This window comes from Tamandua tetradactyla, chromosome X (assembly GCF_023851605.1).
Source record: "Tamandua tetradactyla isolate mTamTet1 chromosome X, mTamTet1.pri, whole genome shotgun sequence".
Lineage (NCBI taxonomy): Eukaryota > Metazoa > Chordata > Mammalia > Pilosa > Myrmecophagidae > Tamandua > Tamandua tetradactyla.
The window spans coordinates 48,673,617-48,701,230 of record NC_135353.1 but is presented as its reverse complement, the minus strand read 5'-3'; the positions used below and the strand labels follow the sequence as shown (position 1 = coordinate 48,701,230).

At 37.3% G+C, this 27,614-nt stretch overlaps 1 protein-coding gene across 1 annotated transcript in view; it reads left to right on the top strand.

The window, feature by feature from the left end:
- Positions 1-27,614, top strand: part of IL13RA1 (interleukin 13 receptor subunit alpha 1) — a 70,356-nt gene that overhangs the window by 34,345 nt on the left and 8,397 nt on the right. The window contains exons 6-10 of the mRNA XM_077145390.1: positions 1,218-1,369; positions 5,513-5,566; positions 5,846-5,978; positions 8,218-8,314; positions 10,373-10,457. Coding sequence (XP_077001505.1) covers positions 1,218-1,369; positions 5,513-5,566; positions 5,846-5,978; positions 8,218-8,314; positions 10,373-10,457 — 521 coding nt within the window. The remainder of the gene's footprint in view (positions 1-1,217; positions 1,370-5,512; positions 5,567-5,845; positions 5,979-8,217; positions 8,315-10,372; positions 10,458-27,614) is intronic.

Genomic DNA, 27,614 nt, shown 5'->3' with positions numbered 1-27,614 from the left:
GAATGATACCACCCATATTTTTAAAACTTCAACTTCTATGTGAGACCAAAGGGAGAGATGTTTATTTGGTGCGAAATTTATATTTTGAGTAGTGCATTACCTAATTTAATTTGTTTGGTCAGTTCAGTTGAACACCATAAGTACATGGAATCTTGAAAAGGGCATTAGATTTTGTGGGTTTGTCCAGGTTAGTGTGATGCCCCAATCTATCCCAGAGTATATTAGGCAGTGAATAAAGAAGTATTTGCAGAGTACCCATGGACTGGAGAGAAAGGAAGAAATATTCAACTTCTGCACTTGGAGAAGTTCTGATATTCTCGCAAGCAGTGGGGACAACCAATTCAATAAGCTGAGCCCTTGATCTTGGGGTTTGTATCTATGAAACTTATTCCTGCTAAGGATAGGCTAAACCTACTTAAAATTAGGCCTAAGAGTCACCCCCAGAGACCATCTTTTGTTGCAAAGATGTGGCCTCTCTCTCTAAGCCAACTTGGCAATGAACTCACTGCCCTCCCCACTATGTGGGAAATGACATCTGGGGGAGTAAATCGCCCTGGCAATGTGGGACCTGACTCCCAGGGATGAGTCGGGACCTGGCATCATGTGATTCAGAAAGCCTTCTTGACCGAAAGGGGAAAGAGAGAATGAGACAAAATAAAGTTTCAGTGGCTGGGAGATTTCAAACAGACTTGAGAGGTTATCCTGGAGGTTATTCTTATGCATTATATATGTATCCCTTTTTAGTTTATGGTATATTGGAGTGGCTGGAGGGAAATACTTGGACTGTTGAGCTGTGTTCCAGTAGCCTCGATTCTTGAAGAAAATTATATAATTATACAGCTTTACAATGTGGCCATGTGATTGCAGAAACTTTGTGTCTGATGTTCCTTTATCCAGGGTATGGACAGATGAGTATAAAAAATATGGATAAAAATTAAATAAATTATATGGGAAACAAAGGGTAAAAAAAAATGGGTAGATGGAAATACTAGTGGTCAATGTGCAAGAGAGGCGTAAAGGGTATGGTATGTATGAGTTTTTTCTTTTTTCTGGAGTGATGCAAATGTTGTAAAAATGGTCATGGTGATGAATGCACAAGTATCTGATAATATTGTATACCATGTATGGAATGTATACGTGTGAAGATTCATCAATAAAAATATGTTAAAAATAAATAAACTCTGAAAACTAATCTGAATGCTATTTCTGTCTTTTAGTGAAACCTGATCCTCCACATGTTAAATATCTTTCCTTCGAAAAGGGTGGCTTGTACGTGGAATGGAAGAATCCACAAAATTTTATTAGCAGATGCTTATCTTATCAAGTAGAAGTCAATAACAGCCAAACTGAGATACCCGATATTTTCAATGTAAGTATTTTTAGATAGTTGATTTTATTTGTAAGTTTTTCACTTCACCTTTGTTTGTCACTGTAGAATAAATTGAAATATTAATGAAATGTACCTCTTAGGTTTGCCACCTTATAGTGATGATGATAGTAATGAAATTTCTTATTTTGAATAGAATATGGTAATTCATTTTCTCAACGAATTTTTGGTGTCTACTATGTGCGTGGCCGGTTTATGTTTAGAGCTAAGGCAGTGATCATGATACATAGTGAACAAGATTTTTTTCCATGAATCTTACATACTGGAAAATAAGTATGTAAATGAACAAGCTAATTTCAGAGATTAATAAGAAAGTAAAATGAAATGATGTACTAGAGAAAGATTTGAAGGATCTGAGGCAACATTAGATAGGGTAGTCATCTGAAGTGAATGCATTTGAGATGAGACCAGAATGGTGAGAAGGAGCTAGCCATGCGAAGATTGGGAGGTACAGAGAACAGCAAGTATAAAGACTTGAGGCACAAACAAGCTTGGCATATCTGAGAAACAAAGGAGGTTGGGTGGCCAAAATATAGTAGGAAAAGCTGTGCAAGCAGTACATAGGTATCATTCATGTGGATAACTAGAGGTTCTGGTCAGGCCCTTTAGATTTCTTGGAGTTTGCGGCAATTAAGTTGTCAAATTTGGGTAGTCAATATTTGTTGGATTATATATGTTTATGCGATTCATAATCTAATATGAAACGTGCTAATTAGAGCCCCTGAGGAGCATTGCGCAGAATGAGACATAACTCAGGGCATCAGTCTCATTGCTATGCTTTAGAGTTGAGGTCAGAAACTGGCCTCATATGTTTTTGTTTGGACCACAAAGTGAGGTTTCCTGTGTATATTTTACCCAGGTTTAAAATCGTGGTACCCAAAAAGTATAGTATCCATAAGGTGGCGCCTGAAGACCACTGGAAATATTCCATTGGTTTGCTAACTGCCTGGACCCTGTGTGCATTTGAGTTTTAGAGGTTAGAAATCAAGTGTTTCATATTGGTTTTTGAAGACGCCCCATGTCTTAACATGTGGGCAAATTCCTTGGTCCAGTTGTTTTAGCTCATCATGTGAGTTTCCAAATGTTCACTAAAATAAGCCAGTGTTGAGAGACTGTAAGTTCAGAGGGAGTGACAAGTCTCACAACTGAACAGAGCTCTTCTGCATTTTCCAATGAATCTGTCTGATGAAATATAATAATAATTATTAGTATCAGGAACTACGGTGTCCCCATGCAATACCAGGAAGGGAAAAAGCAAGCAAAGGGTTACAAGTGTGGAAGGGGTTGATATTTGGATTTACAACAAAGTTAGTTGTCAGAAGGCAAAATATATACTTAATTACTCCAGCTGTTTTAATTTCCTAGGCTGCTTAAGCAAATACCATGCAGTGGATTGACTTACAAAATATGAATTTATTAGATTACAGTTGTGAGGCTAAAAGGAAGTTCAAATCAAGATGATGCTTTCTCTCCGAAGAATGTGGTGTTCTGGGGCTGGTTGCTGGTGATCCTTGTTTCCTCTGTCACATGGCAAGGCACGTGGCAGCACCTCTGGTCTTTTCATTCTCTTCCAGGTTCCATGTCAGCTTCTTGCTTCCTGTGGCTTTCTCTCTCTGTCTGAATTTCATTCCACCTATATAGGATTAAGACCCATCCTGTTTGAGGTGGGTCACACCTTAACTGAAGTAGCCTTGTTAAAAGGTTCTACTTACAATGGGTTCACACCACCAGTAATGGATTTAATTTAAGAACAGGTTTTTCTGGGTTACATACAGCTTCAAACCACCACATCAGCCTTTACTGTTCTCTTCTCCCTGAAATCCTGAGACACATGCAGCTTGTAGTACTCAATTTGACAGGATTATGCCCTATTTAACCTGACCATATGTGTATATCTTTTCTTGCTGTTGAAAATAAAAGCTCCCATAGGGAGGAGTCAGGCTGTGTAATTTTGTGCTGTTTCTGTTACTTAAAGCAGCTGATATATATGTAGCAATTACTATATACTAGGTATTTTGATAGGCACTTTGCATTATTTCATTAAATCCTCACAATAACCCTAAGAAGTTAGGACCTGTTATTTTGCCCCATTTTACAAATAAGAACACTTAGTCTCAGAGGTTAAGACTAAGATCACATTTCTAATAAGTGACAAAATCAAGATTTAAGCAAAATTCTGACTTCAAAGCCTGTATTCTCTCTCTTTTTTTTTTTTTTTTTTAATTTTGACATTGGTTTAACAGAGCCTGTTCTTAACCACTGGGGACTGCCTCACTTCTTCCTCCTTAAATAATAATAGCCTTCATTTATTGATTGTTTGTGATGTTGTATCAAGATACTCTTCTGTTTTCTTATACAATAATTCATTTAATTCTCATAACAACTTGTGAAATAGATACAATTTTAACCTACGTTTTATGGAAAAATGAAGGCTTAGGATAAGTAACTTACTACAGGCCAAACAGCAAATAAGTCAGTATGACTTCAAAGGGTTGCCTCCATATATTATACTTTGACCAGGAATGCTTAATATATCATCTTGTTCATAATCATAACTTAATAAATTATTGTTGAATTAAGTTACCTTTTCCACACACTTGTGAACTGAAGAGAGCATACGTACTATGGGAATTATCTACCTAAATTAGAACTATAGTTGATTTGGAATTAACGCTGTTTATACACTTGAATTTAATGTTCTCTCTCCTAGCAGATGTTCACCAGCTGCTTCCGCCCCTAGAATATCATCAGCTTTTTGTGTGTGCACTGATTTTGTGCTCTGCTGGCTAGACCCTTTTTTTTTCCTTTTTGCAAAACTTTGAGGAATTATTTTGCCTGTTGTTCCAGTTAAGAGAAGGAAGTAGGCTAGGACATGAACTGGTGCTGTGGTCAGAGATAGCTCATGACAATCATGAAATAAGGAATTACTTATCTTTGATCACCCGTCATCCCTGCAAACTACTCACTTGGTGCTCTGTGCTCTTGCTTTCCTTCTCTCACAAAAGGATATGAGCAGCTGATAAACTATGCAAGGTGATTACATTTGAGTAAGAGGCCAGAGCCTTAAATAAACCCAATGATTTGCTGACTTTGGAATTTACATATCTGAGAGACAGTCCAGGGGAAGAGGTCATCAGCCCACAAACATGTCCCTTAGTGGTAGTTGGCACTTGTGATTGCCCAGCAGGCCTCTAGTTCCAGATGGTCAGCAGTGGGTTCGGTAGCCCACTGCGTGGCTTTTTCTCTTCCCCTGGATGAAATATTGATAGGATGATGCGTCATCATTAACTTGGTCTTTGAACTTTTCACAGTTGCTGGTAGGAACTATTCAATGAATGATGTTGAATGCCAAAAAAACTCTGTGGTCTGTGCTTTGTCTGTGTTTAAATATCTCTTTCATAGCAGTTGACTAAGCTAAGCAAAAGATTTTCATGTATTGATATTCTTACTCCAATTTTGAAATATTTTCATTTAAGGAACTGATTATTCTCTTTGCATCAGATAATAAATGACTTATATTCTGTGGTGGAGAATTTTGCATTATACTTTCTTTGCTCCAATCCAGTCATTCTTTGATATCTTATACTCTTTGATCTTACACTCACACATATATACACATTCTTTATCAGAAATTGCAAATAGCTTCTCCCACTTAATGCTTTGCCTTTTTTTTCTTAAATATTGTGTCTTTTCATGAACAGAAGAAGTTTTTAATTTTAATATAGATGACTTTATAAATTATGTTTTCTTTTATGGTTAATGTTTTCTTTTACAGTTCTGTTTAAGAAATATTTTCTTACTTCAAGATCATGATGATCTTTTTCTACATTTTCATCTAAAAGTGTGTTTTATTTATGTTTTACTTTTTCATTTATCTTAACTTTCATATTTAGATGTGCAAACCATCTGGAATTAATTTTTTGAATAGTTTGAGATGGGGTCAAACCTTTTATTTCCATATGGATATGTAATTGAACCAGTACCACCTATTAAAAAGACCAACCTTTTTTTCATTGTACCTGGTCCTCTTTTAAAGGGATAAAAAGAAAACTTGTTGGAATATATCAATGAGATAAAATGTATTTCTTAAAATTTTGGACTCATTCATTTTTTTATATTTTCAAGGTTGATGATCCCAAAACTAAATGTCGGAGTTCAGAATTTGAGGAAAACCTGGAGGTCAGTCAATTCAATTTTAACTATTTCTATTGAGACTCTTAAGCAATTGAGGGTGGGGCAGAGTGGGTAATGGCTTAAATTTGAACTGCCTTAAGAAAGACAAACTATGTTGGCCTCTGGTTTATTGACAATTGTTTTTCAGGAGTCAAAATCAGATCATTTAAATTATAATCCAAGTTTTAATCATATGTAGAATTTGGCAGATAATTATATTAGGATTCAATAGCAAAGAAAGAGAATAAGTGATGTGTTTCTTGTGTATTTTATTTTATATCCAAGGATAAAATATGCTTTATGGTCCCTGGTGTACTTCCTGATACTTTGAACACAGTCAGAATAAGAGTCAAAACAAATAAATTATGCTATGAGGATGACAAACTCTGGAGTAATTGGAGTCAAGCAATGAGTATAGGTAAGCTAACAGGATTTCATTAAAATTTAAAACATCAATGCATGGAAACCAAGCTAAAACAGAAAGTATGCTAGGGAAGGGGCTGTTCTGCTTTCTTATTATCAGCCAGAGAGTACTTAAAATTGAAATTTATTTGTGTTTAATTACTGTCAAATCACCCAGGGTTAATTAACAATATGCAGCTCTCTGAAAACTCACAATCTGAGTAGGGTTATCTGTTCCTCTGTCCTGTTCTCCATCTTTATTAACAAACTGAATAAAAATATAGAAGGCACGCATGATAAAATATGCAGATTGTATGCTGCTAGAGGGGACTGTCTAATGTGCTGGATGACAGAATCAAGAATGAACAGTGACCTTGATGGCATTTACTAGAGATAAATCAGTATTTTGGTTTAAACAAACTAGTCTAATTAACTGAGAGGCTGAGGAAGCTATGTGCCAGGCTCAAGTACGGGATTGGAAAGACCTACAGTACATGGATATGTGTGCTGTGGGGTCAGGTATGGAGTTTTATTTGACTGTAAACTCAGTGTGACTCAACACTGAAACTTTAAATATCCCCCAAGGCACATGCGGTATTAGGCAGCACCCAGAACAGAAGACTGCTGCAGGATGGGGCATAGCAGTCTGACCATATCAGAAGTGTGCAGCATTCCATTCTGTGTACCACATTGTAGGAAGTGCATTGGAAGACTGAAATGTATCCTGGAAAAGATGAATCTTCAATATTGAAGGATCTCAAAACTTGACAAGGAACTGTTGATGAAATATTTTGGGTAGTCATGATTCTTGACTTCTAACATTTGAGCATTATCAAGTAGAAGAGGGAATAGGCTATCTTTTGTGGCTCCAGGTGGCAAAATAAGACCAACCTAAGAACTTTAAAAAAATCTAAAAGCCAGATAGATGAATTAGGAAGGTATTCAATTCCATATTAATTAAGAGGCTGAACAGTCTATGTGCCAGGCATGGTCATATTAGTTATCTATTGCTGTATAACAAATTTCCCTACAACTCAATGGCTTATAACAACACACATTTTATTGTATCACAGTTTCTGTTGGTCAGGAATCTGGGTATAGCTTAGCTAGGTGCCTCTGGCTCAAGGTCTCTCATGAGGTTGCAGTGAAGCTGTCAGTTGGGGCTGTGATTCAACTGAAGGCTTGACTGGGGTTGGAAATTCCATTTCCAAGCACACTCATGTGATTGTTGGCAAGTCTCAGGTCCTCACTGGCTCCTTGATGGAGGCCTCCCTTTGTTCCTTGCCACTGGGACCACACAGGTCTGCCTCATGGCATGGAAGCTGGCTTTCCCGAAGTGAGTGACCTAAGTGAGAAAGAGTATGTGAGAGAACACCCAGTAAGGAGACCACAGACTTTTGTAACCAAATATCAGAAATGACAGCCCATCATTGTTGCTGTTCTGTTCCTTAGAAGGAGTCATTTAGTCCAACCCACACGCAAGTTATCCATCAGTCAAGGGGAGGGCGTTACACAAGGGTGTGACTACCAGGAGGCAGAGATCACTTAGGGCCATCTTAAAGATGGTCTAACACAATAGTACTAGGCTCTGATGACACTTTTTAGGTGCTTCTGGTCTAGTAGGAAAGATGAATGAATGAATAGGCAAATTCCATTCTGAGTGTTAGGTGTAACAAAGCAGTTAAAACAGACTTTGGAATTGGACAGGACTGGATTTCAGGCTTGTACCCATCACTTACTAAACCCTTCTGGACACGTCAGTAAACCTCTCTGAGCCTCATTATTCTCTTCTGTATAAATGGAAGATAATAATTTGATAAGGACGTAAAAGCACCTAGTATGATATGAAACACCTAGTTTGTGCACAATTGAGATTAGTAGAGTGGTAGTTGTCGTTATGATTATTTTACATGTTCTAAATAGTGATAAGTAACCAGTAAGAAAAGATAGTCACCATGGTAACTGAAATGACATATTTAATTGATATTATCTTTATTAATAGTGTTTGAAACCAGTTAAAATATCCTGGCTTCAGGTGATCTTTAAGGTCTCTACTCATCCAGGGAATTTCAGGCATCAGAGCAAAACTTTTTATTTTACTATAAAGAAAACAACACCATTGAAGAAGTTTGGAAAATAGGTTGGAGCAGGGGGCAGAACTATCTGTGATCTCAATAGTGTAATACAACTGTTGTTTGCTTTATTTAAAAATGGTTTTATTTCTCTCATCTTTCTGTTTGCTTTCCGTTTTCCAGGTAATATGGCCAATTCCACGTTCTACATTACCATATTGCTCATCATTCCAGTTATTGTTGCAGGTGCAATCATAGTTCTTCTGCTTTACCTAAAAAGGTAAGGCAGCTGCCTAGTCAAGTTTTGTAGTCTCTGCTAGCGAGCCTTGTTGTTATGGTTTGTTCTGGTGTTTTATGCTTGCCCAGTGTATTAGAAACATTTTTTCCATAAATAGCTGTTGATAATATGACTTGGCAAAGAAGTCTTATTGTGCCCATTTTCTGGTATGGAAAGTTTTGGATTAGTTACCCAGGGCTCTACTCAGGCACTAATCCTTTTGTATTTGTTAGAATTGTTGAATAGATCCTGCATTCACTTTACTTTTTCAAATGTCTTATTTATCAGCAGTTAGTTGGCAGTTCTTAGAAGTTTTAGAAATGAAGATCATTACTAATTAAATGGCGTATCTAGTATTTAATACAAAGGAGCCTGCTACTTAATCTGATAGGAGAGAGAACTTCACTGGGTTGTCACTAATATATGGTACTTATTCCTTGAGAAGGTTTTACTTTCCTTGTACCGCACCATAGAAACTAGTCTGATGCTGGTATTTGCTCTTACAATAAATACCTAAGAGTAGAATAAAGTTATTAAACTAGCTCCAGAACCAATATTTTACCATTATTTTAATTTCATTCTTTCAGTATTTATTTATTGAGAGCCTACTTCTGTGCCATACATTATTCTAGGTTCTGGAGTTAGAGTGGTGAATAGACAAAGAATCTAAGTTCTAGTTGGGGGGTGTACATTAAAATATGTGTGTAATAAATATTCTTCCACATAGTGAGAATTAAGGTTGCAAGGGGGGCAGGGGAGAGGCTATGAAATGAAAGGAGGCCCATTTTACATAGAATGGCTGGGGAAGGTCTCTTGGAGAATGACATTTGAGGGAAGACTCAACATGAAGGCATGAACCATTCAGATATTTGAGAAAAGAGCTTCATGCAGAGGTAACAGCAAGTGCAGATGCCTCAAGAGTGGATTGAGCATAGCGTGTCTGCCCGAGCAGAGTGTAAAAGGGGGAGAGTGGCAGGAAAAATTGATGGGAAACAGAACATGCAGGCCATGGTAAGGAATTTGGATTTTATCCTAAGCATCATGGAGAAACAGTGGAAGATTTTAGGCAGGGGAGGGACGTTATGTTATTTACTGTAATAAAAGATCATTCTAATTGCCAAGTGAACAATTGTCTTAGGCAAGAATGGAAGCTTGTATGCTAGTTAGGAATTATTGCAGTGTTTTGATGGAGAGATGATTGTAGCCTGCATCAGGGTGTTAGCATGAAAGTAGTAAGAAGTCAGATGTGGGATGTGTTTTGAGGGTAGAAGGGATGGAACATGCTGTTGCCTCATCTGTGTGGGTGTGAGGAAAATTGAGGAAGTTAGTTTTTTGGCTTGAACAACTGAGTGAGTGCTGATACCATTTACTAAGACACAGAAGATTGGCAGAAGAGCTGGCTTTAGAGGAAATATGCTTTCTGTTTTGAACATGTTAGATTTAAGATTCCTATTTAATACCCAAGTAGAGATTTTAAATAGGCAGTTGTATATGTGAATCTGGAGTTTAAGGGAGCGGTCTGGCTGGAGATATAATTTTGGGAATCCTCAGCATGTAATTAGAATATAAAGCCCTAAGACTAGAGGAGACCACTCAGGAAATGAGTGAGATACAGAAGGATGGAGGGAAAGACTAAACCTTGTAGCAGTCCAGCGTTTAGAAGCCTGGGAGATGAGGTAGATCCACCAAAGGAGCGCTAGTAATTCAGAAATGGAGAGATAAGAAGTAAGAAGAAAGAAAAATTAAAGATGAATGTACCCTGTTCTCAGGCAATTTTTCTCCAAAAATTATAAACAGCAAGCTTCTATATGGTCTATGATAAGTAAAGCACCATTATTAGTTAAAGTACAGGGTATAAATAATTCGCTTATCCTGATGGTTCCGTTGTCCCACCCAAACTTGATGCCCTTAAGGCGTCAGTTTTCTGTAGCCTGTTTTAACGATTTCTTTACAATTGCTTCATCACTAGAGATGACTTGTGTTCTGTGTCTTTTGTCAAAGGCTTCTTTTAATATGGCTTTATGTAAGGTTTAAGTCGAAATGTCTCTGTTTTCTTAAAAGGCTCAAGATCATTATATTTCCTCCCATTCCTGACCCTGGCAAGATTTTTAAAGAAATGTTTGGAGACCAGAATGATGATACTCTGGTAAGCACTGATTCCTTAGGTTTGCAACTGCTTATTTATACTACGTTTTATCTAAAAGGTTAAAGAAGGACTGATTAAAAATGTTGTATTTCAGACCAACTGTACTGGTTAGGAAGTCCCCAAAATACTTTGCCCATCTCATATAACTGGGCTCCATTATTTTCTCCGCATTACAGGACAGATCTTATCAAAATGTGTAGGGAAAGACAGGAGCCTCCTTTATGAAGCTAGCCCAATAGGCAGGCCTCTGTCTCTTGCATAGTTTTTAGAATTTGATGTGGGAAAATGTAATGATAGGATGAGCAATTAGAATGTGTTTTGTTCATGCTGTTGCCTGGAAAGCTGCACTCCAGAGACATGGAAGTAGAGCAAATGAGCACTCCCTTAAACGTTATAGTTGTTTCCTGCAGAACCTCATGCTTGAATTTGTGACTTATGAGAATAAAGGGGTTCAGGGTTGCTGTGATAAATACATTTACTCAAAATAATAAATACACTAAATGAAATAATATTTAAATAATAATATCATATATATTTTAAATTAGTAATAGCAGGCACAGGGCAGTTAATTTAGGTAAGTAGTTCAGCATAGTGGATAATAGCCTGGGCTCTGGAGTCACATTGTCTGCATTTAAATCTTTGCTCTGTTATTTACCATCTTTTTGACCTTAGGTAACTTCATTAACCCCTCTATGCCTTGGTTTTCCTGTTTGTAAAGTAGGAGTAATAATAGTACCTGCCTCATAGTGTTATGTAGATTGAAATGATTTAATACATAAAAACTGCCTGTTGTGCCTGGTACATTGTAAGTGCTTAATAAGCTTTAGTGATTTGTATTACTGTTGATAATTATTTCCATTTGTCTTTAATCCCAAAGTGATTCTTATAATAATTGGTGGGTCACAGTGCCTATGATGATAGTTCGGATAGGGAAGGGAAGTAAGGAGGCTGATGCTATCGGAGGAGGATTCATCTAGAACACCTTTTTATCAAGTCATGTTCTTAGACAGTGAGTAAATCTTCCAGATGCTGGTGGTATAGGGCAACTTTCGGTAGGTAGACCCTGAAGCCAGTTGCCTGATGAGGAGATTGTACACTGTAGGGTGAGTATGATAAACATTTGTTCTTCAACTTTAGTTGAGTCGCAATCAACTGGAGTGCTTATGAGAAATAATTACTGGGCCTTCCCTCTAGAAATTCTGAATCAGCAGTTCTGGGAAGGCCCAGGAATCTGCGTATTTAACAGAAGCTCGTATATGATTCCTATCGTGGTGATAGAGTCTGTGTGCTGGAGGCTGGGAATTGTACAAGCACTCTAACAACAACTGTAACCAGTTATTAAAGGTCTATAATTTGCCAGTCAGTGTATTAGGTGCTTTGTTTATGTTACCTTATTAAATCTTCATAACTACCATATGAAATAAGTGCTATTAGTCCCATTTTAAAGATTAGGAAATTAAGACTCAATGAGGTTAAATAACTTAGCTTGGGTCACACATCTAGTAGGGGCTAAGATGGGATTTGAACTGGGTCTGTCTAATTCCAGAGTTCTCTCTCTCTTTCCACCATTCTTCATTGCCACATGTAAGAGAATGGTTGTCCTCGAGAACTTCACCATCTCTTAGAGTTCTGAATGTTAGTAGTAGAGGGTCGGGACAGGGGTGTTCAGAGAAGAAGGTTTGGAATCACATTATGGATGGCCTTATATAGGAAGGCGTTAGGAATATCATTCTGGCAAGAATCTGGAGGAAATGGTGGTAACAAACTGGGAACCTAGGCCTGAATTTGCATGCAGATTTATTTTTTATTAATTTTTTAAAAAATATAGCAAACAAACACAAACATTCTTAACATATGATCATTCCATTCTAAATATATAATCAGCAATTTACAATATCATCACATAGTTCCATATTCATCATCGTGATCATTTCTTAGAACATTTGCATCAATTTAGAAAAAGAAATAAAAAGATAACAAAAAAAAATTCAAACGTACCATACCCCTTACCCCTCCCTTTCATTGATCACTAGTATTTCAATCTAGTAAATTTATTTTAACATTTATTCCCCCATTATTTATTTATTTTTAACCAATATGTTTTACTCATCTGTCCATAAGGTAGATAAAAAGAGCATCAGACACAAGGTTTTCACAATCACACAGTCACATTGTGAAAGCTATATTATTATACAATCGTCTTCAATAAACATGGCTGCTGGAACACAGCTCTATATTTCCTGGCAGTTCCCTCCAGCCTCTCTGTTACACCTTAACTAAAAAGGTGATTTCTGTTTAATGGGTAAGAATAACCTCCAGGATAACCTCTCGACTCTGTTTGGAATCTCTCACCCATTGACACTTTATTTTGCCTTGTATCTCTCTTCCCCCTTTTGGTCGAGAAGGTTTTCTCAGTACCTTGGTGCCAAGTCTCAGCTCATTCTAGGATTGCTGTCCCATGTTGCCAGGAAGGTCCACACCCGTGGGAGTCATGTCTCACGTAGAGAGGGGAACGGCAGTGAGTTTGCTTGTTGTGTTGGCTGAGAAAGAAAGAGGCCATACCTGAGCAACAAAAGAGGTTCTCTTGGGGGGTGACACTTAGGCCTAATTTTAAGTAGGCTTAGCCAATCATTTGTGGGTTAAGTTCATAGGAACAAACCCCAAGACTGGGGACTCAGCCTATTGCTTTGGTTGTCCCCACTACTTGTGAGAATATCAAGAATTCTCCACTTGGGGAAGTTGAAATTTCCCCCTTTCTCACCATTCCCCCAAGGGGACTTTGCAAATACTTTTTTATTCACTGTTCAAATCCTTCTGGGGGTTATCGAGGCATCACTCTGGACAAATGTACAAAATCTCATGCCCTACTCAAGGTTCCATGTACTTATGGTGTTCAATTAAGGTGTCCACATAAGTTATGTTAGGAAATGCACTAGTCGAAATATAAATTTTGTACCAAATAAACATTTTTTGTTTTAGTCTCACACATAAGTTAAAGTTTTAAAATATTAATTACCAACTATTTTCAACACTCTGCATTATTGGCATTCCTTTGTTTTTCCTCATGCAAAACATTTTTAAATTTGTACATTTAGCCACTACCATTATACACTCTAGGCATTCCTAGATTATACCTTCTCAGTCTTTATTGTCTATCTTTCCTTCTGATTTCATTTGTGCCCCCAGGCCTCCTCCCTCTATCATTCTCACATTCAGCGTTCTAACATTATAGTATTACAGTTAGGTAGTATTTTCCTATCCATTTCTGAACTTTGACAGTCAGTTCCATTGCACAATCTGTATCCCTTCGGTTCCAATTACCCAATATTCACCCCTATTTCTATCTCCTGATGACCTCTGTTCTTAACTGAAATTATCCAAGTTCATTCATTAATGTTATAGTTAATATCAGTGAGACCATACTGTATTTGTCCTTTTGTTTCTGGCTAATCTCACTCAGCATAATGTCCTTAGGGTTCATCCATGTTGTCAAATACTTCATAACTTTATTCTGTCTTACAGCTGCATAATATTCCATCGTATGTGTATACCACAGCTTGTTTAGTGACTCGCCTATTGATGGACATTTGGGCTGTTTCCATCTCTTGGCAATTGTAAATAATGCTGCTAACAACATTGGTGTGCAAATGTCTGTTTGTGTCTTTGCCCTCATGTCCTCTGAATAGATACCTAGCAGTGGTGTTGCTGGGTCATATGGCAATTCTATACTTAGCTTCTTGAGGAACCACCAAACTGCAGTTGTACCATTTGATATTCCCACCAACAGTGGATAAGTGTGCCTCTTTCTCCACATCCTCTCCAGCACTTGTCATTTTCTGTTTTATTGATAATGGCCATTCTGGTGGGTATGAAATGATATCTCATTGAGGTTTTGATTTGCATATCTCCAATAGCCAGGGAAGTTGAACATCTTTTCATGTGCCTTTTAGCCATTTGTATTTCCACTTCTGACAAGTGTCTGTTCAAGTCTTTGCCCATTTTGTAATTGGGCTGCCTGTCTTTGTTGTTGAGTTAAACAATCTCTTTATATATTCTGGATACTAGACCTTTATCAGATATATCATTCCCAAATATTGTCTCCCATTCTGTAGGCTGTCTTTTTACTTTCTTGATGAAGTTCTTTGATGCACAAAAGTGTTTAATTTTGAGGAGTTCCCATTTATGTATTTATTTCTTCAATGCTCGTGCTTTGGGTGTAAGGTCTAGGAAACCACCACCTATTATAAGATTTATGAGGTATTTCCCTACATTTTCTTCTAACAGTTTTATGGTCTTAGACCTAATATTTATGTCTTTGATTCATTTTGAATTAATTTTTGTATAGGGTGTGGGATATGGATCCTCTTTCATTCTTTTGCATGTGGATATCCAGTTCTCTAGGCACCATTTACTGAAGAGACTGTTCTGTCCCAGGTGATTCAATTGTCCATAGATGAGAGAGTCTATATCTGAACACTCTATTCAATTCCATTGGTCAGTATATCTATTTTTATGCCAGTACCATGCTGTTTTGACCACTGTAGCTTCATAATACACCTTAAACTGAGACCTCTCATTTCATTTTTCTTTCTCAGGATACTTTTAGCTATTCGGGGCACCCTGCCCTTCCAGATAAATTCGGTTATTGGTTTTTCTATTTCTGAAAGGTAACTTTTTGGGATTTTAATTGGTATTGCATTGAATCTGTAAATCAATTTAGGGAGAATTGACATCTTAACTATATTTAGTCTTCTAATCCATGAACACAGTATTCCCTTCCATCTACTTAGGTCTTCTGTGATTTATTTTAACAATTTCTTGTAGTTTTCTTTGTATAGGTCTTTTGTCTCTTTAGTTAAATTTATTCCTAAATATTTTATTCTTTTGGTTGCAATTGTAGATGGAATTCGTTTCTTGATTTCCCCCTCAGATTGTTCATTACTACTGTATAGAAACACTACAGATTTTTGAGTGTTGATCTTATAACCTGCCACTTTGCTGTACTCATTTATTAGCTCTAGTAGTTTTGCTGTGCATTTTTCAGGGTTTTCAACATATATATCATATCATTTGCAAACAGTGAGAATTTTACTTCTTTCTTTCCAGTTTTGATGCCTTATATTTCTTTTTTTTGCATAATTGCTCTGGCTAGAACTTCCAACACAATGTTGAAGAACAGTGGTGGTAGTGGACATCCTTGTCTTGTTCCTCATCTTAGGGGGAAAGTTTTCAAAAGTCTTTGAAGATGATGTTAGCTGTGGGTTTTTCAAAAATTCCCTTTGTTATGTTGTTCTAGTTTGCTAGCTGCCAGAATGTTGTTCTAGTTTGCTAGCTGCTGGAATGCAACACAACAGAGATGGATTGTCTTTTAATAAAAGGGGATTTATTTCGTTAGTTCTTCAGAGGAAAAGTAGCTAACTTTCAACTGAGATTCTTTCTTATGTGGGAAGGCACAGGGTGATCCCTGCTGGCCTGTTCTCCAGGCCTCTGGGTTCCAACAACGTTCCCCGGGATGATTTCTTTCTGCATCTCCAAAGGCCTGGGCTGAGCTGCAAGTGCTGAGATGAGGTATGCTGAGCTGCTTGGGCTGTGCTACACTGAGCGCTCTCATTTAAGTACCAGCCAATTAAATCAAATATCATTCATTACAGCAGGCACGCCTCTTAGCCGACTGCAGATGTAATGAACAACAGATGAGGTTCACGTACCATTGGCTCACGTCCACAGCAACAGAACTAGGTACCTTCACCTGGCCAAGTTGACAACTGAATCTAAGTATTACACATGTTGCAGAAGTTCCCTTCTATTTCTATCCTTTGAAGTGTTTTCAACAGGAAAGGACATTGAATTTTGTCAAATGCCTTCTCTGCATCAATCAAGATGATCATGTGGTTTTTCTGCTTTGATTTGTTGATATGGTGTATTACATTCGTTGATTTTCTTATGTTGAACCATCCTTGCATACCTGGGATGAATCCTACTTGGTCATGGTGTATAATTCTTTTAATATGCTGTTGGATTTGATTTGCAAGAATTTTGTTGAGGATCTTTGCATCTATATTCATAAGAGAGATTGGTCTGTAGTTTTCTTTTTTTGTAATATCTTTGTCTGGCTTTGGTATGACAGTGATGTTGGCTTCGTAGAATGAGTTAGGTAGCTTTCCCTCCTCTTCAGTTTGTTTGAAGAGTTTGAGCAGGATTGGTACTAATTTTTTCTGGAATGTTTGGTAGAATTCACATGGGAAGCCATCTGGTCCTGGACTTTTCTTTTTGGGGAGCTTCTTAATGACTGATTCAATTTCTTTACTTGTGATTGGTTTGTTGAAGTTGTCAATTTCTTCTTGAGTCAGTGTTGGTTGTTCATGCCTTTCTAGAAAGTTGTCCATTTCATCTACATTGTCGAGTTTATTAGCATAAAGTTGTTCATAGTATCCTCTCATTACTTCCTTTATTTCTATGGGGTAAGTGGTTATGTCTCCTCTTCCATTTCTGATTTTATTTATTTGCATCCTCTCCTTCTTTTTGTCAGCCTCACTAAGGGTCCATCAATCTTATTGATTTTCTCATAGAACCAACTTCTGGTTTTGTTGATTTTCTCGATTGTTTTCATGTTCTCAATTTCATTTATTTCTTCTGTGATCTTTATTATTTCTTTCCTTTTGCTTGCTTTAGGGTTAATTTGCTGCTCTTTCTCTAGTTCTTCCAAGTGGACAGTTAATTCCTTGGTTTTTGCTCTTTTTCTTTTTTGATATAGGCATTTAGGGCAATAAATTTCCCTCTTAACACTGCCTTTGCTGCATCCCATAAATTTTGATATGTCATGTTTTCATTTTCATTTGCCTTGAGATATTTACTGATTTCTCTTGTAATTTCTTCCTTGACCCACTGGTTGTTTAAGAGTGTGTTGTTGAGCCTCCATATATTTGTGAATTTTCTGGCCCTCTGCCTATTATTGATTTCCAGCTTCAATCCTTTATGATCTGGATTAGTTAGGATTCTCTAGAGAAACAGAATCAACAGGGAACACTCACAAATATAAATTTATAAAAGTGTCTTACATGACCGCGGGAACATAGAGTCCAAAATCTGCAGGGCAGGCTGTGAAGCTGATGATTCCAACAGAGAGTCTGGACCAACTCCACAGGAGAGGCTCACTAGCTGAAACAGGAAGAACCTGTCTTAAAAGGCTTCCAGTGATCAGATTAAGCATTACTCATTGCAGAAGACACTCCCCTTTGGCTGATTACAAATGGAATCAGCTGTGGATGTAGCTGACATGATCATGATTTGATTGTATGCAATGTCCTCATCGCAACAGACAGGCCATCACTTGCCCAACCAGACAAACAGGTACCACCTCTTGGACAAGTTGACACATGAACCTGACCATGACATGTTAGCTGTGGGTTTTTCAAAAATTCCCTTTATTATGTTGTTTGATATAAGCATTAGGGCAATAAATTTCCCTCTTAGCACTGCCTTTGCTGCATCCCATGAGCTTTGATATGTTGTGTTTTCATTTTCATTTGCCTCGAGATATTTACTGATTTCTCTTGTAATTTCTTTCTTGACCCACTGGTTGTTGAATAGTGTGTTGTTGAACCTCCACATATTTGTGAATTTTTTGGCACTCTGCCTGTTATTGATTTCCAACTTCATTCCTTTATGATCTGAGAAAGTGTTTTGTATGATTTCAATCTTTTAAAACTTATTGAGACTTGCTTTGTGACCCAGCATATGGTCTATCCTCGAGAATGATCCATGAGCACTTGAGAAAAAGGTGTATCCTACTGTTGTGGGGTGTAATGTTCTATAAATGTCTGTTAAATCTAGCTCATTTATTGTATTATTCAAATTCTCTGTTTCTTTATTGATCCTCTGTCTAGATGTTCTATCCATTGATGAGAGTGGTGAATTGAAGTCTCCAACTATTATGGTAGATGTGTCTATTTCTCTTTTCAATGTTTGCTGCATGTATTTTGGAGCATTCTGGGTCAGTGCATAAATATTTATGATTGTTATGTCTTCTTGCTGAATTGTTACTTTTATTAATACATAGTATCCTTCTTTGTCTCTTTTAACTGTTTTCCATTTGAAGGCTAATTTGTTGGATATTAGTTTAGCTACTCCTGTTCTTTTCTCATTGTTATTTGCATGAAATATCTTTTCCCAACCTTTCCCTTTCAACCTATGTTTATCATTGGGTCTAAGATGTGTTTCTGGTAGACAGCCTATAGATGGGTCCTGTTTTTTAATCCATTCTGCCAGTCTATGTCTTTTGATTGGGGAGTTTAATCCATTGACATTTAGTGTTATTACTATACTGGTAGTACTTTCTTCTACCATTTTGCCTTTTGGACTTTATATGTCATATTTAATTTTCCTTCTTTTTACCTTTACTCATAGTCTTCATTTCTACACTGTTCTCCACACCTCTCTCTCCTTTCTTTCCCTATCTGTCTCTAATGCTCCCTTTAGTATTTCTTGCAGAGCTGGTCTCTTGGCCACAAATTCTCTCACTGATTTTTTGTCAGAAAATGTTTTAATTTCTCCCTCATTTTTGAAGGACAATTTTGCTGGATATAGTATTCTTGGTTGGCAATTTTTCTCTTTTAGTAATTTAAATATGTCATCCCACTGTCTTCTTGCCTGCATGGTTTCTGCTGAGAAATCTACGCGTAGTCTTATTTGGCTTCCCTTGTATGTCATGGATTTTTCTTGCTGCTTTTCCCTCTTTCTCCTTGACTCTGCCATTCTGATTAGTAAGTGTCTTTGAATACGTCTATTTGGATATATTTTGTTTGGGGTACAGTGCACTTCTTCGATCTGTAATTTTAAGTCCTTCATAAGAGATGGGAAATTTTCAGTGATAATTTCGTCCATTAGTTTTTCTCCTCTTCCTTTTTCTTCTCCTTCTGAGACACCCACAGCATGTATATTAGTGTGCTTCATGTTGTCATTCAGTTCCCTGAGTCCCTGTTCATATGTTTCCATTCTTTTCCCTATATTTTCTTTTGCTTGTCAGATTTCAGATGTCCCATCCTCCAGTTCAGTAATCCTGTCTTCTGCCTTTTGAAATCTGACATTGTCAGTTTCCATTGTTTTTTTCTTCTCTTCTACTGTGCCCTTCATTCCCATAAGTTCTGTGATTTGTTTTTTCAGACTTTCAATTTCTTTTTGTTCATCCCTTGCTGTCTTTATATATCCTCCCTCAATTCACTGATTTGATTTTTTATGAGGTTTTCCATGTCTGTTCGAACATTCTGAATAAATTGTTTTAACTCCTGTATCTCATTTGAATTATTGGTTTGTTCCTTTGACTGGGCCATGTCTTCAATTTTCCTAGTATGATTTGTGTTTTTTTGTTGGCGTCTAGGCATTTAATTACCTTGAATAGTTTATTCTTTAGATTGTTTTCCCTTTTTTTATGTAGGATTTTCTGGCTGGATGACTTTGTTGTCTATGTGTTCTTTGACATTCAGTTCAGCTTATTCTGGACCTCTATCTTAGGTATTGTTTATCAGATCAGAATTTTTCATTTCTTGTTTTCTTGTTTCTTGCCCTGCCTGTATGGTGCTTTTCCCCCCTATGGAGGGTCTACTTAGGTATTATAGACCCCAGCCAGATTTTCCCAGACGAAACTGGCCTCCTGTCAGGAGCAAAGAGTCACTTGCATCAGTTTTCCCTAAGGGTGAGACCCAGCAGGTTACAAGGTTTTCCTATGAAGTCTCTGGACTTTGTGTTTTTCCTATCCTGCCTGGTATGTGGTGCTTGTCTGCCTGCAGGTCCCCCCAGCATAAGGTGATACGGTACCTTTAACTTAGCACACTCTCCCTGCTGGGGGCGTAGTGGAGACAGAGGAGAGGTTGTAATCTGGTTTTAATTGCTTCACTTTTCCAGACCCTGGGGTCTGAACTCCTTGAGGGAGGGATTCCACCTGAGTGGGCCCCACCCCTCTCCTGGAGAAGGCACAGGCTCCAGCCAAACACTCAGACAAGCTTAATTCTGTCTATGCCTGAGGCAGTGGAGCCCAAGAAGCCTTGCAGCTATAACCAAAGAGCAGTCAAGCCATAGAAGCACAGCTACCAAAACGAAAGAGAAAAATCCTTTTCAGAGCAGGACCTCCATTCCTCGGGTTTGCCAATCAAGACCTTAAGTTGGTAAGTTGCTCTGTGTATCTACAGGTCTTATGTGCCCCCTCCTTTCCTTTAGGGTCCAGACCTTTTTAAATCCAAAAAACCTTTGTTTTTTCTTTTTCTTTTTCCATCAGCCCTGCTTCCTCTGTCGGGGCAAAACCCAGCGACTTCCGCTTTTACTCAAGATTCAGCTGAACTGGGGCCATATTTTTGGTAGTCAGAATTTGTTAATTAATTCCACAACTGGAATTTGGTTGTGCTCAGCCCCTGCTGCTAGTAAACTCTCTTTTCCTTCTGGGAAGCAGGCTGTGGGGTAGGGGCGCCGGTCGCCATGGCTTTGGAGACTCACAGTTCTGGGTGGGCTCGCAGCTGGTTCAGGTTGTCCAGACTGGTGTACACTGTGTGTCCAGTCACTGACATGGTCCCAGCAGTTTCTCTGTACTGTTACTGGCTATTAGCTGCTCTGGAGGATGAACTAAATCCCACACCTCACTAAGCTGCCATCTTGGCCCCTAGCCTTTTTCTGTATCGAGTTTTTTTTTAAATACACCAGCATGATGTATTTAAAAATTTTCAATTTGGAGTTTTAGGTAGTACACACACTCTCCAATCCTCACAGGCCCTTCCACTCCCAGTTATTTTAACTATTGTGGGTTCACACATTGACCTAACATGCCAGGCCACTGAAAGGCATTTCAATTTTCTACCCTTCTTACCAGAGTAGAGGCTAATTAAAATGTTATGGCACAAATGCCCAATATCTGTGAAAACATGTTTGAACTCACTAATATAGACAAGACTTGCCAAGCAAAACATTGAGTAGATATAAATTTTCATCCTAACAAATTTCTAAAAAGTGATAATAGTGTTAACAAGTGGGTGGGAAATTGACACTTTTTGTGCACTACTGATGGGACTGTAAAATGGCATCTATTCTTTCTGGAGAACAACTTGGCAAAATCTAACAAGAATCCTTGATCCTGTAATTATATTTTTAGAAATATAGTTTAAGGAAGTAATCCAACAATAGCACAAAGATGGTCAAAGTAGCACTTGTTTTTAACATGAAAAATTTAAAACGAATGAAGCATCAACAATGGAGGATTAATTAAAAAGTTAAAAGTTGGGTTTTCAAAGCATTTAATGTCATAGCAAAATGCTCACTTTGAGAGTCAAAATCAGGTAGAATTTGTAGTATATTATAATCCTTATTTTTACAAATAACATTAATATACACATGGAATAGTGATTGGAAGGAAATGAGTCAAAATGATCATCTCTGGACAGAAAAATTGTGGGTAATTGATATTACTCTCTCTCTCTACCTTTCTGTTTTTTCCAAATTGCCTATAATTAGCATGTATTTTATGGTTTTAAAAAAAAGTCTGTACAAGTCATTAAGAGAAAAAAGAGAACATTGCAGTCAAAAGGTCTGAGAAGAGGGACATGAACTTAGGTAGTAGCAGAGGAGATTGATGTAAGAGACATTATTAAAGGAAAACAGATATAACTTGGTGACTCTATGTAGTTGATGAAAGTTGGGGAGAGTAAAAAATAATTTCAAGCTTTTAGGTCTGGGTGATTGAGTGAATGATAGTAACATTGACAGCAAAATCAGATCAGTTATCTTTCTCAGAGATGAGAAAATTGCTTTTTTAATTTTACTGTCTAGGGGGTAATATGTTGTTTTTGTCCCGATGAGTCAGATAATTCTATAATTTAGTGAGGCAGATATACTGACAAGATGGACTGCTAAAATCATAAGGTATTTTTGTTTGTGGTGGTTCTAGACCATTAAACTAAATCAGTGCTTTAAATCTAAATGTATGATAAAAATTGGCAGACAGGGGAAAAGGTAAGAGAACAAATTTTTATGTTTACTTTTTTTTTTTATTATGTCTACTCTTTAACCAAATGAACAATCCGCTTTCTTTACATGGCAGCAGTCCTCACAAATTCAACTGCATATGCAACAGAAAAACTAGTCTTTTAGTTCTAGAATCATCAGATTATAGATGAACACAGCCCTAGAAGTCATCTAATAAGGCAGATATTTGCACCTTAGAAATGGGGACATTGGGGACCACAGAGAAGTTTCTCAAGGACTGTCACACTGGAATGTTAATTGCTGAACCTGAATTAGAACCCATTCTAATCCAAAGTTGCTCACTCCTAAACCAAGAAATAATCTATGCCTTTTCTAGATACTCTTTTCTTCTACACTACACCATTAATCAATGTCCTGAAAAAAACTTACTTAGGTGTGGCCCCAAATAAATTTTCATTATAGTTCTCAAGTTTTCTAGTGTTTTGACAATGTTTCGTTCATCACTGTAGTAACAATTTGGCCAACAATATCTCCTCCTATTGCTTTGCTGCTTGCTTTTCGTTGTGACTAATTTGGCTACTGGTGTGGGGGTGAAGAGGGAATTGCCTCTCCTCAGTATCTGCATTTCTTTTTCATCCATAAAAATGTATCTTTTCTCCCCTACACATCTTGGAAATCAGTTATATTTTCAGTACTGTGCCAGTTTTGCATTCCTAACTGGAAAGCAGCTTTTTAACTTGGAGCTGACTTCCAGATACTGCTGGCTTTTTTGTTTGTGTGTGTTTTTACTTCAGCATGTATCTTTTAAAACAAAGAACGCTTTCCTACATAGCCAAAATAGCATTACCACACTTTAAAAATTCATCATTCCTTAATATCATCTGATGCTTAGTCCATATCCAAGTTTTTCTAACTATCCCAAATGTCAGGAGACACATATTATCCAGTTGTCCCACCATTAGCAAAGGTAAGATTGACCATTGTATTTTCGGTGATGACACAGTGTTCCCTACTAGTGAATTCTACACTTGTTCCCCACCTGTGAGGTACCCCATCAACTCTTCAGCTAGTTATTTTTAATGCCAGTTGATATTCTTGACTGAATCAGTAATTTTAGTAGGGGTGGTGAAATATTGATTTTTCCATTCTGTCATTTCATCTACATTTATAAGTAAAGCATTTTTCTGAGAAGCACTGGTTTTCATAGCAGCTGGGCTCTTTGGTTGTTCTGAAATTCAGAAGTCTGTTTTCTGCCAGAAATATTTAATTTCTTCCTTTTAATTATCCATTTTAAAGTGAGAAGTTGGATTAGTAGCTACCTCCACATCACACTCAACTTGCTTTTCTTTAAGCTGTCATAATTTTTTAACATTTCTTTTTATTGTGAAATATATACAAAAAAACAATAAATTTCCAAGTACATTTTAACAAGTAGTTACAGAACAGATTTTAAAGTTTAGTATAGGGTTACAGTTCCCAAACCAAAAATGGGAAAATGAAAAATACCAAATTTTTCATTTTTTTGCTAGCTGTTCGAAGACACTAGAGATCAAAAGAAACATCAGTATAATGATTCAGCAGCCATACTAGTTTGTTAAATCCTATTTCTCTGTTATAGTCCTTCTCTTTTTTTTTCTTTTTTGTGAAAAATAACAATAAACATAAAAGCAATAAATTTCAAAGTACATCGCAACAATTAGATGTTGAACAGATTTCAGAGTTTGATATGGGTTACAATTCCACGATTTTAGGGTTTTATTCTAGTTTCTCTAAGATACTGGAGACTAAAAGAAATATCAATATAATGATTCAGCAATCATAATTCCTTTGTTAAACCCTACCTTCTCTGTATGACTCCACTATCACGTTTGATCTTTCTCTCACTCTTTAGGGGTATTTGGGCTATGCCAACTCTAACTTTTTCATGTTGGAAGGGGCTGTCGATAATATGGAATAGGGGATGGAACTAGTTGATTTTCTGTAGAGGTTGGACCCTCTGGATTTCAGGATTTATCTTGTCCAGGGACCCATCTTGAGTTTGTAGGTTTCTGGAAAGTTACCCTAGTGCATGGAACCTTTGTAGAATCTTATATATTGCCCTAGGTGTTCTTTAGGGTTGGCTGGAATGATTTGTTTGGGGTTTGGCAAGTTATGATAGGTAGGAATGTCTAACTGAAGCTTGTGTAAGAGTGATCCCTGGAGTAGCCTCTCGACTTTCCTTGAACTCTCTCAGCCACTGATACCTTATTTGTTATACTTTTCTCCTCTTTGTCAGGATGGCATTGTTGATCCTATAGTGCCAGGGCCAGACTCATCCCTGGGGGTCATCTTCCATGCCACCAAAGAGACATTCACCCCTGGATGTGATGTCCTTGTAGGACCTCACTCTGCAAGTGAAATCATGTAGAGAGACTGAGGCAACAGAAGAGGTCCTACAGAGGTAACTCTTAGGCATCCCTATAGGTAGCCTAAGCTTCTCTGCTACCTAAATAAGTTTCACAAGAGTAAATCTCAAGATCAAGGGCTTGGCCTATTGATGTGGGTGTCCCTAGTGTTTGACACAGTATCAGGGGTTTCCCTGTAGGTAAAGTTGAGTAATTCCATATTTTTTCTCCCATCCTTCAAGGGACTTTGCCAATACTATTTTTCCCCAATACTTTTTGATTATTTGCTTAGTATATTCTAGGATGTATCCTGGCATTACATTAAGCTATACAGGCTTGAAGGTCCTCCTTCTTATTCTGGGCTCCCTGTGTTTTGGTTGTTTAAATGAGCTATCCAGACAGGTTGAGTTAGAGTATGTGCTACAGAAAATTTAGTTTCTTGACAAAATAAACTTTTCTTCATTTGGTCTCAAAGAGTAGGTGAGGTTCTAAAATGTAGACAATGTCTCCCTTAACCCTGTGTTCTGAATTACCTTAATCCTCATCTGATCAGCTTCATTCTTATCTCTAAATACCAGTTTATATATATATATATAAGAGCCTCTCAAAATCCAGAAATAACAATTACCACTCCAGAACAAATGTGACTGCTATAAAAGCTTACAATCTAGGCCCCTGTTTTCCTATAAGCATTTTCTAAAGGAGACTACACGATAATTGCTCTTTTGTTTCTGGCTTATTGCCTCATCAAATGTCCTACAGGTTCATTCTGAATGTTGCATGCCTCACAACTTCGTTCCTTTTTGTAGTAGCACAACATTCTATCATATGGATACACCATCATTTGCCAGTCTACTTCTCAGTCAGTGCATCCTTCAGCCACCTCCATTTTTTTTTTAACTTTTTTTATTAATTAAAAAAAATTAACAAACAAAACATTTAGATATCATTCCATTCTACATATACAATCAGTAATTCTTAATATCATCACATAGTTGCATGGTCATCATTTCTTAGTACATTTGCATCGATTTAGAAAAAGAAATAAAAAGACAACAGAAAAAGAAATAAAATGGTAATAGAGAAAAAAAAGACTATACATACCATAGCCCTTACCCCTCGCTTTCATTTACCACTAGCATTTCAAACTGAATTTATTTTAACATTTGTTCCCCCTATTATTTATTTTTATTCCATATGTTCTATTCTTCTGTTGATATAGTAGCTAAAAGGAGCTTCAGACATAAGGTTTTCACATTCACAGAGTCTCATTATGAAAGCTATATCATTGTTCAATCATCATCAAGAAACATGGCTACTGAAACACAGCACTACATTTTCAGGCAATTCCCTCCAGCCTCTCCACTACATCTTGAACAACAAGGTGATATCTACTTAATGCGTAAGAATAACCTCCAGGATAACCTCTCAACTCTGTTTGGAATCTCTCAGCCATTGACACTTTGTCTCATTTTACTCTTCCCTCTTTTGGTCGAGAAGTTTCTCTCAATCCCTTGATGTTAATTCTCAGCTCATTCTAGGGTTTTTCTCAGTCCCTTGATGCTGAGTCTCAGCTCGTTCCAGGATCTCTGTCCCACGTTGCCAGGAAGGTCCACACCCCTGGGAGTCATGTCCCACGCAGACAGGGGGAGGGTGGTGAGACTGCTCGTCATGTTCAGCCACCTCCATTTATCAGACATCATGTATAATGTCCAAAATCCACAGTCCATCAACACTCTCAATTTTAGATAATTTCATTGTTCTCAAGAGAAAGATAACCAATAAACATACCCTCACCAAATAGGAAATTTAAACATCCCCTTAACTCTTGTCCCTCCCCCCATTATTTACCCCTGGTGTCGCTGTGGTACTACTGATTTTTTCCTATTAAATGTAGCCCATAGCATGCAATAGCAGTTTCTCCCCATATCCTGAACTTAAACACTCTTTGTACAAGAATTATACCTTTGAAGTAGTTCATGCAAGAACTTATTTATATTTGACGTGTTAATCAGTGGGACACAGAGGTCTACACAACCCCTTCAATCATGTTCACCTTCAATATGATAATATTACTTGTAGATCCACTAGTGAACTGCCTTCACTTCTATCTATTCCCTTACATTTGAGCTCAACCTCATTAGCTGACCATTCACCCATCTCTAGCTTCTGTGTATCTCTAAGTCCCCTATATTCTGTATCATGTTAGTTTTTAAAGTGCAATTTTGAGATATATTACACACGTAGAAACCATCCAAAGTATACAATCATTGGTTCACAGTCTTATCACATGGTTGTGCATACAGCCCCCATGATCAAATTTAGAAGATTTTAATTACTCTAGAAAAGAAATAAAAAGCAAAAAGGAAACACTAATCCTCACATGCTTATCTCCCTGTATTATTAACCCATAGTGTTGGAGTGGTACATTTGTTACTTTTGATTAAAGAGTATTAAAATATTGCTGTTAACTATAGTCCTTAGATTGCAATAGGTACATTTTTCCCATTTACTCCTCTACTCTTAACTCCTTATAATAGTGCCATACATCTGCTCGAGTTCATGAAAGAATTTTTTAAATATTTGTATGGATTATCTCAGATATTATCCACCACAAGATTCACTGCAGTATACATTCCAATGTTTTATTCCTTGTGGTGACATACATGACTCTAAACTTCCCCTTTGCATAATACCTACACACCATTCAACACTATTCATTATTCTCACAATAATGTGCTACTGTCACCTCTGTCCATTTCCAAATGTTTATGTTCCCCCTAGTTAAACATTCTGTACATATTAAGCA